General features: G+C 54.6%; 1 protein-coding gene across 3 annotated transcripts in view; it reads right to left on the bottom strand.

Annotated features, from left to right (window-relative positions):
- The window catches only part of BRWD1 (bromodomain and WD repeat domain containing 1), a 2,464,655-nt gene that overhangs the window by 384,817 nt on the left and 2,067,292 nt on the right, over positions 1-12,546 (bottom strand). For all 3 annotated transcript variants that reach the window (XM_078656838.1, XM_078656840.1, XM_078656839.1), the window contains 2 exons: positions 6,430-6,468; positions 5,893-5,991 (listed from right to left, as the gene is read on the bottom strand). In XM_078656838.1, coding sequence (XP_078512964.1) covers positions 5,893-5,991; positions 6,430-6,468 — 138 coding nt within the window. The remainder of the gene's footprint in view (positions 1-5,892; positions 5,992-6,429; positions 6,469-12,546) is intronic.

The raw sequence follows: 12,546 nt of genomic DNA, 5'->3' as shown, positions 1-12,546 counted from the left end.
AATACACAAAACCCTGTCTGGGACGGTGCTGGCACCGCCCCTGGCAGGAAACCCTTTGTCCTTATCTCCTGCTCTGGGAGGACTCCCAGCAGCAGGAGGGCAGACTTGTGTCTCGGTGGCAGCATCCATTTTGTGGAGCTGAGGCTCTGTTTGACTTTAACCGGGGTTAGGGGTTACATACATGTCGTGTCCCTCTAGAAGGGTGGAATGCTAACCCCGTCGCCAGAATTGGCGAGGGGTTAGTATTCCAATTCGTATGACACCTTACTCGACATGTTTTGATAAAGCGATACCAGAGTTGGCATATAACCGCGAGGATTATAATGCACTTAAGAGTATATGGTATGCGATATCATGGAAACGGCTAAGGGATGGATCCCGAAAGCCGCAGACAGGCTCAGCTCATGCCAGAGCACCATCTCACACGATTCCAAGCACTCTGCCTTCAGGATTGTTAAGGCCTGCCATAGGAGTGACTGATAGGAGATCTGTGTGTCCATTTTAGGGTTAGATATAGGTATACTATATCTAAAGCAAAGGGTGAGTACACCACCTTGCCCCAGCTGTCGTGCAGCCAGTTGTGTCAGTTTAGTTAGTCAGCCCAGGGGTGGCATAATACATGCTTCAGTCCCTGGGAGACTTCTGGGTACACCTCAGCCCTGGGTACAGGGACTTGGAGAGGGCCCAGTGCCAATTCAGTACCTGAGTACAATTTGGATAGAGAGAACAGCTAGGCTGTGGGTCTGATTAGCAGGCCCACAGCCAGGGAAAGTCGTAAACCAGTGCAGCAAAAAGCAAAAAATCTGGGTGATCATAGGATTGCAGACCCTACTCTCCTACAAGTGGTATAGGTGGAAAGGCGTACAACAGACCGCAACTCCACTCGCGACGAAAAGAGTCTCCGAGCGAGTGCTGCCTTGGAAATTCCAACGTGCAGAACTGATGACATTGTGCATTCTCTTCTGTGACGAATAGATCTAACCAAGGCTCTCCCCATCGCTGAAAGAGGCCTTGCGCCACGTCCGAGTTCAGACGCCATTCGTGATCCACCATGCACCGACGGCTGAGCTCGTCCGCCCTGGCGTTCAGAGAACCTGCCAGGTGTTGAGCCACCAGGGTCACGCCCTGGCGTTCCAGCCATTGCCAAAGGCGAAGAGCCTCTTGTCAAAGGATCCACGACCCCACCCCACCTTGTTTGTTGCAGTACCACATGGCGGTGGTGTTGTCCGTGAACACCTGCACTACACTCCCCCGGACAGAGGGGAGCAATGCCTTCAGTGCTAGACGAATCGCCCTGAGCTCCAACAGGTTGATGTGGAGCCGGGTCTCCGCCAGAGACCAGAGGCCTCTGATCTCCGCCTCTCCCATGTGGCCTCCCCAGCCCTGGAGGGACGCGTCCGTCACAACTACGTGCTCCGGTTGGGGAAGGGAGAGGGATCTGCCGCTGACCCAATCGCGGTCCGTAAGCCACCACTGCAGCTGTCTCGCAGTGCCCTCCGAGATCAGGACGTGGTCGGATAGGTTGCCCTGATGCTGGGCCCACTGAAACTTCAGGTCTCACTGCAGAGCCCGCATCCGCCACCTGGCGTAATGCACCAGTAGGATGCAGGAGGCCATCAGCCCCAGAAGCCGCAGCGTCAACCTGACCGAAACGGCTGAAAGATGGGAATCAGAGCCTGAATATCCCGGACCCGCTGTTCGGGCGGATAAACCCGAAACCGCGCCGAGTCCAGAACCGCTCCGATGAAGAGGAGCTTCTTAGAGGGGCACAGGTGTGACTTCGGCACATTGATGGAGAACCCCAGCTGGTGCAGGAGGTCTGCCGTCGTCTGGAGGTGGCTGACGACTGTCTGGGGCGAGCCCGCCTTCAACAAACAGTCGTCGAGGTAGGGGAAGACTGAAACCCCTAACCTGCGCAGATGAGCTGCGACCACCGCCATCACCTTTGTGAACACCCGTGGGGCGCTGGTAAGGCCGAAGGGGAGCACGGTAAATTGAAAGTGCTCGTGGCCAACCATGAACCGCAGGTAGCGCCGGTGGGCAGGCAGGACGGGGATATGAAAGTAAGCGTCCTGCAAGTCCAACGCTACCATCCAGTCTACTGGGTCCAGGGCAGCCAGGACCTGAGCCAGGTTCAGCATCTTGAACTTCTCCTTCCGGAGGAAGCCGTTGACGTTCCTTAGGTCCAAGATAGGGCGTAGGCCCCCTTTGCCCTTCTTGGGTACCAGAAAGTAGTGGGAGTAGCAACCACACCCTACTTCTGGCCCAGGAACGCGCTCGATGGCCCCCTTGGCCAAGAGGGCCGTAACTTCCTCCTGCAGAAGTCGCAAATGATCCCCCGACACACGGTGGTTCTGCGGTGGCATGGCTGGAGGAGTCGCCTCGAAGGGGAGGGAGTAGCCCCTTCGGACGATTTGCAGCACCCACCTGTCCGACGTGACAGTGCGCCAGTGGAGGTGGTGATGGCGAACCCTGCCCCCCACTGGCGTCACATGGGCCTGAAAGCACGGACTAGGAGGGTTTTGAGGCGGATGCTGCGGGGGAAGGTGTGGACTGACCCCGCCGCTGCCCCCGACCGCCCGGACAGCGGTTCCCACGGCTGCCACCGCGTTGAGTATTGCCCTGCGGAGCGTGGCTGGCGGCACGTGTGGGCGCACCCCTTCCGTGGCCACGAAAGGAGTGAAAGGCAGCCGATTGCTGGCGATGGCCCGAGAGGCCCAAGGACTTGGCCGTAGCCCTGGAGTCCTTAAAGCGCACAAGCGCATGGTCTGCCTTGTCGCCAAAGAGACGACGGCCATCGAAAAGCATGTCCATGAGCGTGCTCTGGACATCTGCCGAGAAGTTGGCGGACCTCAGCCAGGCGTGGCGTCTGACCGCCACCGTCGTTGCCATCGCTCTACCTACCGAGTCGGTGGTATCCAGCCCACACCTGATGGAATACTTGGCTGCATCCCGGCCCTCCACAAGGGCTTGGCCGAGTTTGGCCCGTACCTCCAACGGACACTCTGGCAGCACTTCCGCGACCTTATCCGACACAGAGTGGGTGTAACGTCCCAAGAGGCAGGCGGTGTTGGAAGACCGCAGGCCTAGACTAAGGGATGAGAAGATCTTCTTCCCATACTGGTCATACCTCTTGGATTCCCTGTCCGGCGGGGCCGACGGGAATGCGGTCTGGGAATTGGAGGCCTGGATGACCAGGCTCTCGGGGGTAGGGTGGGAGGACAGGAAACATGGGTCGCCCGGGGCTGGGCGGTGGCGTCTGGCCACGTTCCTATCTACGGGCGAACCCGTAGCGGGCTTGGACCAAGTGCCCAGAAGAACGTCGGTCAAGGCCTCATTAAAGGGCAGCAGAGGCTGGAGCCGAGCTTGACTGCGGTTTAAGGACCTCAGTGAGGAGGTTAGTCCTCACGGCCGCGACGGGGAGCTCAAGGCCCAAGGCCTTGGCAGCCCTCATCAGCACCACACTATATGTTGCCCCCTCCTCCGAAGCCACGGTAGGAGGGGAGACAAAACCAGTGTCTGGAGAGGTGTCCAGGCCACTGGCCTCCCCAAGGGCTCCTGTCCAGTACTCATGAGACTGACACTCCCTGGTCAGAGGGTCCTCAGACCCCTCCCAGTCCTCTTCATCACCCATCTCCTGAAACTCAGGGTTCTCAGCTAATGGGGCCTGTTCATAGAAGTGAAACTCCCCAAACGACGTCTGGAGCGGCGCCCATCGGAGCCGTCCCGGCGCCGGAACAGGAACGAAGGTGGAACCGGGGACGGCGCCGCCCGAGGACGGCGCCGGAGGCGACACCTGAGGGTCCGACGCCGGGGCGGTCGTAAGGTCCACCGGCGACGAACCAGATCCCAAAGGAGGTCCAGCGGCGTCCTGCGGCGCCGGGCCCGAAGGCGCCGGCGGCGCTGGAACAACTGAACCCCTCGGCGCCGGGCCCAAAGGCGCCGGCGGCGTCGGGATAACGGGAACCTGCGGCAGATCCCCCCGACCCGCTAGGGGTCCCAGACGGGTCCGCTGAGCCCAAAGGCGCCGCGGAGCCCGTGGGAGGAGAGAGTTTCCTCATGGCCATGAGGAAGCGCTCGATCTCCTCCGGCGTCGCGTTGAGCCCAGGGACCGTAGGGTATGGGGCTGGACGCGGCGCCTGTGACTCAGTCGGAGCCGCGTGCGTGGAGTCACCCGAACCCCCGGCCGCATCGCGCGAGCGTCGGGGGGAGTCCGAGGAGCGATGACGCTGCTTGGACTTCTTGTGCCGCTTACCTGACGACGACTTCGACCCGGAGGAGTGCGGCCTACCCTCGGAACTGTGGTGGCTCCGAGCCAGCGACCTGTCCCTCGACCTCCCATGGGATCGGGACCTCTCGCGGCGCGGGACCGACTGCCGGAGTTCGAGCCGCCTGCGGGACCGCTCCCGTCTGGCCTTCGAAGAGAGGGCCCGGCACTCGGAGCAGGCCTTGTCGTCGTGGTCGACGCCGAGACAAGATAAACACACGCGGTGAGGATCCGTGACCGACATCAGGCGGTCGCAATCATCGCAGTGCTTAAATCCGGGCATCCCTACGGCACCGTCTGAGTCGATAGACTTCGAGAACAATCAAAAGTGATCAAAAAGTTCGTCAAAAAAATGACTAGGGTTACTGCTTTTTCCAGATCTGCGCTTGCTGGCGCGGAAAAAAGAAGAACTGACGTCAGCACGCGGAGGCGGCGTCTAAGTACTCCGACGACGTCATCACGGCGCCCACGACGCCGGACGCGGAGCCGCAGACGACGCCTACCGACGCGCAAGGGTACTGCTACGCAAAAATTTCCGGATCCAGTCTGACGCCTGGGGATATTCTAAGGTAAGGAATCTAATACTAACGTGTCTCTTTCAGATGTAAATATGTTATTTTTTCTAAGGGTCAGGATCCAATGTCGGGAGGGGGAAACCCGCTTCAATTACTTCTTTTTGTGCTCTTTTGACTTAGTCAATTCAAAGAAGACGTCTTGGAGCATCTGCAGGAACAACTGGGGGGACAGCCATGAGATCTTCCTCAGGAATAGGACATGGAATTTGCGCAGGACCTTCTGATGAGCCTCCAGGACCTTCATCACCCGCACGCAGATGGTCTTGGGGTGCATGGACTTGCACTCGGCGTTGGCCTTGGGGTCTTGTTCTAACCCCAGGCACCAGAGACAGAACAAGTGAGGATCTGGCACTGACATTTGTTTGTGGCAGTCACAACAAGGTTTAAAAACCCAAAGGCACACAGAGCAAATGCTCAAAAATAGTTCGACATAACATCAAAAAAAGTGAAAAACAAAATGACAGCAGAAGCTTTCCAGATCCGCGCTGTTGGCACAGAAAGAAAGATACTGATATCAGCATGCTGGGATGGCGCATATTTGAGCACTGCAATGTCACTTCGATGTAGACAATGTGAATGCAGAGATGATCAATGTCACCTACCAGCACGCAGAGGCACTGCTGAAGAATTGTCGGATCCAGTTTATCAACTTTATTCTAAGGTGAGGAATCTGTGGTCAAAAGCCTCTATCAGAAAAGTTTATATTTTTTTTACTTTTCTCAGATCCAGTGGCCCACCACCAACAGGTTAGCCAATAAACAAGGGCTCATAAAAAGAACACCATGGGCAGGCCATTCTGAACTCCACCTACATCTGAAAGTGTCCAGAAAGGCAAAGAGAGGACACAAAAACACAGGAAAGGAGGTCAGAGGACCAAACAAGCAAGAATAGGACAGGAAGAACCAGCATCCGGAGAAATGGTAAGGGGCTCAAATGGCCCTATGCAATATCTGCCAATGGAAGTACCCCCATCGGGCCACATTTGTGGATAAAAGTTTGTCCATGGCGATATCCATTGAAAGAGAAAAAGAAGAAAAAATGTTTTTTTACCTTGCTCTTTCCACTGGTAGATGAGGTCCCAGGACTATCAGGGGACTGTGAAACCAATCGGCTCCCTCCAACACAAATGGCACCATATGATGATTCTCCCTGAAATACAAGTGTATGAAATGCATTGATGGACATGACTGTTTCATTCATGGGGGAGTGTGTTCACTGGAATCTACAGAAAACAATTTAGAGGCTTATGCATGTGTAGTCCTTGAGCCCAAAACTATGTGCAATAGATATTCTGAGAATTTTTTTTAATCTGTGAAGGGATCTTTACAGAGAAGGATTTATATACCGAGCATGTGCTCAGACTATATTACCTGTGCCAAAACAATCCTTTCCCTACACAGGATTTACGTTACATAAAAACACCAAAGAGACTGATGCCTGCCAGCTAAAATATATAAACCACACTGTAAAAAACATACTCAACTCTCACTGTAGGCAATCATGCTTCAAGTATTGTGATTTTACTTGTAATAATCTATCGCACATAAAAAGCGGTAAACACACAAGATTTTAACACAATGGACTTACTCTTTCAGATGTAGTCCTGAAAGACTCTCTGTGATTAATCTGTAAAACAAAACTACTTATTAATGACTACTCTAAATGAAGGCAGCAAATAGGCAATGGATAAGTTTTCACAGGACAGCACCAGACTTACAGCTGTGATTCAATATTTCAAAACAGACAAAAAAAAATACAAATTAAGTAAATTAAATGCAGTGTAATTAAGTGAAACATTTGGAATATTGAAAGTAGGGATTCTTGTAGTTGGGTACTGATATTCACCATATCTGCTCACCTAAAAATGTGCTGTAAATAACCTTGCAGATGTTACTAACAAACAAGTCACTTACCTTTTGTAACGATATATCTGTAAGAAACATAGGTTAGTTATAGATTCCTTACCTTAGAATTACCACCAGGTGTCAGACTGGATATGGAAAGTTTTTTTGTCGCAGAATCTCTGCCCGTCGGAAGGTGTCGTCGATCGACTCCGCGTTCGTCATCGGCGGGATGACATCGTAGTAGTTACTTAGATGCTGCCCTCACGCGCTGAAGTCAGTTATGTACACGACTTTCCAGGCCGGAAGCGCAGAACCATGCAAGACATTGACCACTGGTGCACAAAACTAGGGTCCTGAGTGAAAATCCTTAACCCTAGAAGCACAAGTTACTTACCTTCGGTAACGATATATCTGTAAGAAGCAGTAGTTAGTGTTAGATTTCTTACCTTAGAATATCCCCAGGCGTCAGACTGGATCCGGAAAGTTTTGCGTAGCAGTACCCCAGCGCATCGGTAGGCGTCGTCTGCGGCTCCGCGTCCGTAGTCGGCGTCGTGATCGCCAGGATGACGTCGGAGCACTTAGACGCCGCCCTCGCACGCTGACATCAGTTCTTGTACATAGCTTTCCGTGCCAGGAACGCAGAGCCATGCCAGAGACCAACACTGGTGCCATGAAACTAGGGATCACATAGGGAAATACCTTAACCCTAGATATCGGTTCGCAGAACGGGGAGGATGGGTGGGGCGGTAAGGAATCTAACACTAACTACTGTTTCTTACAGATATATCATTACCGAAGGAAAGTAACTTGTGCATCTGAAAGAAACAGGTTAGTGTTAGATTCCTTACCTTAGAATAGATAACCCCAGCAATACCAACCCCGGTGGTGGGTCTAAGAACCAAGATCACACCAGAAAGTCCTGGAGAACGGAATGGCCGAAAAAAGCCATCTCTCCGGACTTGCTGTCCAGGTAGTAGTGTCTAGCAAACGAGTGCACCGAGGCCCACGTACCTGCCTGACAGATGTCCTGCAATGGAACTCCCCGACCCAGGGCAGTTGTAGCCGCCGTGGCCCGAGTGGAATGGGCCCCCAGCCAAACAGGAGGCTCCATTCTAGCCAAAGAGTAACAGACCTTGATGCACAACACGACCCACCGAGAGATGGTTTGTTTGTGCACCGCCCGTCCCTTCTTCGCGCCCACGTAACCAACAAAGAGGTGGTCGTCCACCCGGAACTGGTGTTAGCGATCTAGGTAGCAGGAGAGTGCACGTTGTGGGTCCAGACGGTGGAGCCTCTCTTCCTCCTTCGAAGGATGCAGAGGCGGAAAGAAGGTGGGCAAGGTGATGACTGCCGAATGAGAAAGGCTGTGACTACCTTGGGCAGGAAAGAAGGACGAGTCCTCAGAACAACTTTGTCTGGATGGACAGAGAGGAAAGGAGGCTTAGAAGATAGAGCCTGGAGCTCACTAACTCTCCTGGCGGAGGTGATGGCAACCAGGAATGCAGTTTTAAGAGTCAGAAGACGAAGAGGACAGTCATGAAGTGGCTCAAAGGGAGCGCACATCAGATATGTCGGAACAAGATTCAAGTCCTACTGAGGCATCACGAAGGGAACAAGAGAAAACTTGTGAGTGATGCCTTTCAGGAATCTATTTACAACAGGGGACTTGAAAAGAGAAGGCTGATCAGGAAGCCTTAAGAAGGATGAACTGGCCAAGAGGTAGCCCTTAAGAGTGCCCAGAGCAGAGCCCTGCTGGGCGAGAGACAGAAGGAAGAGGAGAACCTCTGAAAGGGGGGCAGAGAGAGGATCCACAGCCTTTGCTGCGCACCATGCCACAAATTTATTCCACCTGCAGGCGTATACCGTCTTTGTGGAGGGACGCCTTTTCTGCCAGAATCACATCACAGACTTCAGGAGGCAAATCAAAACTGCCGCCGCTCAATCTTCATGCATGTAGGTGGAGACTGGACAGGTTCGGGTGGAGGACCGTCCCCTGCAGCTGCGACAGAAGGTCCTCCTGAAGAGGCAGACGAAAGGGGAGATCAATGGACATGCTGAGTAGCTCAGGATACCATTATCTTCGTGCCCAGTCCAGAGCCACAAGGATGACTTGGGCCCGGTCTCGTTGGATCTTCTTCAGCACTCTGGGTAGAAGTGGTATAGGTGGAAAAGCGTACAACAGACCGCAGTTCCACTCGCGATGAAAAGCGTCGCCGAGCGAGTGCCGCCTTGGAAATTCTAACGCGCTGAAGTGAGGACCATGCGCGTTCTCTTCGGTGGCGAATAGATCTAACAAAGGCTCTCCCCATCGCTGAAAGAGACCTTGCGCCACGTCTGACTTCAAACGCCATTTGTGATCCATCATAAACCGGCGGCTGAGTTCGTCCGCCCTGGCATTCAGAGAACCTGCCAGGTGTTGAACCACCAGGGTGACGCCCTGGTGTTCCAACCATGTCCAGAGGCGCAAAGCCTCCTGACAAAGGGTCCACGACCCCACCCTGCCCTGTTTGTCTTAGTACCACATGGCGGTGGTGTTGTCCGTGAACGCCTGCACCACACTTCCCAGACAGCGGGAAGGAATGCCTTCAGTGCAAGCCGGATTGCCCGCAGCTCCAGAATGTTGATGTGGAGCCGGGACTCCGCCGGACACTTGAGGCCTCTGATCACCCTCTCTCCCATGTGGTCCCCCATCCCAGGAGGGACGCATCTCTCACCACTACATGCTCCGGTTGGGGAAGGGAGAGAGATCTGCCGCTGACCCAATCGCGGTTCGTGAGCCACCACTGCAACTGTCTGGCAGTGCCCTCCAAGATCAGGACGTGGTCGGACAGGTTGCCTGGATGCTGGGCCCACTGAAACTTCAGGTCCCACTGCAGAGCCCGCACCCGCCACCTGGTGTGATGCACCAGTAGGATGCAGAAGGCCATCAGCCCCAGGAGCCGCAGCGTCAACCTGACCGAGACTCGGGATAAAGGCTGAAAGATCAGAATCAGAGTCTGAATATCCCAAACCTGCTGCTCGGGAGGATAAACCGGAAACTGTGCCGAGTCCAGAACCGCTCGGATGAAGAAGAGCATCTGAGAGGGGCACAGGTGCAACTTCGGCACGTTGATGGAGAACCCCAGCTGGTGCAGGAGGTCGGCCGTAGTCTGGAGGTGGGAGACGACTGTTTGGGGCGAGCCTGCCTTCAACAACCAATCGTCGAGATAGGGGGAAGTCTGAAACCCCTAATCTGCGCAGATGAGCTGCAACCACCGCCATCACTTTCGTGAACACCCGTGGGGCGCTGGTAAGGCCGAAGGGGAGCATGGTAAATTGAAAGTGCTCGTGGCCTACTGTGAACCGCAGGAAACGCCGGTGGGCTGGCAGGACGGGGATATGGAAATATGCGTCCTGCAAGTCCAATGCTACCATCAAGTCTTCTGGGTCCAGGGCAGCTAGGACCTGAGCCAAAGTAATCATCTTGAACTTCTCCTTCCGGAGGAAGCCGTTGACGCTCCATAGGTCCAAGATAGGGGATAGCCCTCCTTTGCCCTTCTTGGGTACCAGAAAGTAGTGGAAATAGCAACCACGTCCTACTTTTGGCCCAGGAACGCGCTTGATGGCCCCCTTGGCCAAGAGGGCCATAACTTCCTCCTGCAGAAGCTGCAAGTGATCCCCTACATGCGGCGGTACTGCAGTGGCATGGCTGGAGGGGTAGCCTAGAAGGGGAGGGAGTAGCCCCTTCAGACGATTTGCAGCACCCACCTGTCCGACGTGATGGTACGCCAGTGGGGGAGGTGATGGCGGACCCTGCCCCGCACTGATGAGGAATGGGCCTGAAATGCCGGACTATGAAGGCTTAGAGGCAGATGCTGCAGGGGCAGGTGTGGACTGACCATGCCGATGTCCCCCGGTACCGCCACAGCGGTGTCCGCGTTGAGCCTGAGTCGGCACCGCGAGTCGAAGGTCGACTCGAGAAGTGATCCAAAATAGATAAAAAAACTTAGTAAAAAAATTACTAGGTGTACTGCTCTTCCCGGATCTGCGCTTTCTGGTGCGGAAAAAAGAAGAACTGACGTCAGCGCGCGAGGGCGGCGTCTAAGTACTCCGACCACGTCATCCCGGCGATCACGACACTGACGACGGACGCGGAGCCACAGACGACGCCTACCGACGCGCAGGGGTACTGCTACGTAAAACTTTCCAGATCCAGTCTGACGCCTGGGGATATTCTAAGGTAAGGAATCTAACACTAACCTGTTTCTTTCAGATGTCAGTTTGCAGTACGGGAAGGATCGGTGGGGAGGTAAGGGATGGGGTGTTGGGATAGCTAAGTGGGGTTGTCCGGGGCCGGGCGGTGGCGTCGGGCAATCATCCTGTCCACAGGATCCCCTGTGTTGTGCCTGGACCAGTTGCCCAGAAGGATGTCAGTGAGGGCTTTATTAAACACCAGCAGGGGCTCCGAAGAGCTCGCTGTTCGTTGAAGCACCTCTGTCACGAGGTTAGTCCTGACTGCCACCATAGGTAGCTCGAAATGGAGAGCCTCGGCCGCCCTACACAACACCACTGAGATGACGCTCCATCCTCCGTAGCCACGGTATGAGGAGACAACATGCCAAGCTCTGGGGAGGTATCCAGACCACTAGCTTTCCCTAGTTCTTCTCCCCAGTCCACTTCATAACCTAACTGGTCAGTTAAAGGGTCTCTAGACCCTCTCCCTGGCTGCCAACCTGGTCTCATAGAGCCAGGGTAGAACAGGGGCATAAAAGTACCCATTGACGCCGGATCGGTGTCAGTCGACGCCGGTGCGGCTCTATGTCTACCTCGGGGTGGAGGTCGGGGTCAACGTCGGCTGCCCGGATCCAGGCCTGGATCCAAGGGGACCTGCGGACCCAAGGCCGAAGCCGCTGACGTCAAAGGCCCAGGGCCCCCAGCCAATTCCACAGGGCCCGGAGGCGCACTGGCGGAGTCGGACTGCCCAAAGATGGCATGCATCGCTTCGTAAAACTGAGGAAGCTGGGCAGGGGTCGCTCCCGATCCGGGAAAGGGGGAAAACCCAGAGCCGATCCTTCGGGCTCCGCATGCTGAGCCGCGGGAGGGGCACCACCCGTGTAGGAAGGTAGATCCCTGACTATGGTTGCCCCCAACTTTTTGCCTGGTGTTTTGCTGGTTTTCTGACTTAGTTGACCTGGGGCCCTGCTATTCAGGACCCCAGGCCTACTGCTCTCTCTGTAAAATGGATTCCATGTACCTTAGGTACATATCTAAATTGGATACTGAGTCACCTTATCAGTCCCTGTACAGTGTACCTTAGGTACCCAGGGCATAGGTGTACCCAGGGCCTACCAGGGGCTGCAGCATGTATTATGCCACCCCTGGCTGGCCATCCAAATCTGACACAACTGGCTGCTTGACAGCTGGGGCAAGGTGGTGTAATCACCCTTTGCTTTAGATATAGTATACCTATATCTAACCCTAAAATGGACACACAGGTCTCCTATCAGTCACTCCTATGGCAGGCCTTAACAATCCTGAAGGCAGAGTGCATGGAATCGTGTGAGATGGTGCTCTGGCATGAGCTGAGCCTGTCTGCGGCTTTCGGGATCCATCCCTTAGCCGTTTCCTTGATATCGCATACCATATACTCTTAAGTGCATTATAATCCTCGCGGTTATATGCCAACTCTGGTATCGCTTTATCAAAACATGTCGAGTAAGGTGTCATACGAATTGGAATACTAACCCCTCGCCAATTCTGGCGACGGGGTTAGCATTCCACCCTTCTAGAGGGACACGACATGTATGTAACCTGTAACCCCGGTTAAAGTCAGACAGAGCCTTAGCATCCACAAAATGGATGCTGCCACCGAGACACAAGT

The sequence above is a fragment of the Lissotriton helveticus genome, chromosome 8 (assembly GCF_964261635.1).
Source record: "Lissotriton helveticus chromosome 8, aLisHel1.1, whole genome shotgun sequence".
NCBI lineage: Eukaryota > Metazoa > Chordata > Amphibia > Caudata > Salamandridae > Lissotriton > Lissotriton helveticus.
This window is presented reverse-complemented; position numbering and strand designations above follow the sequence as displayed.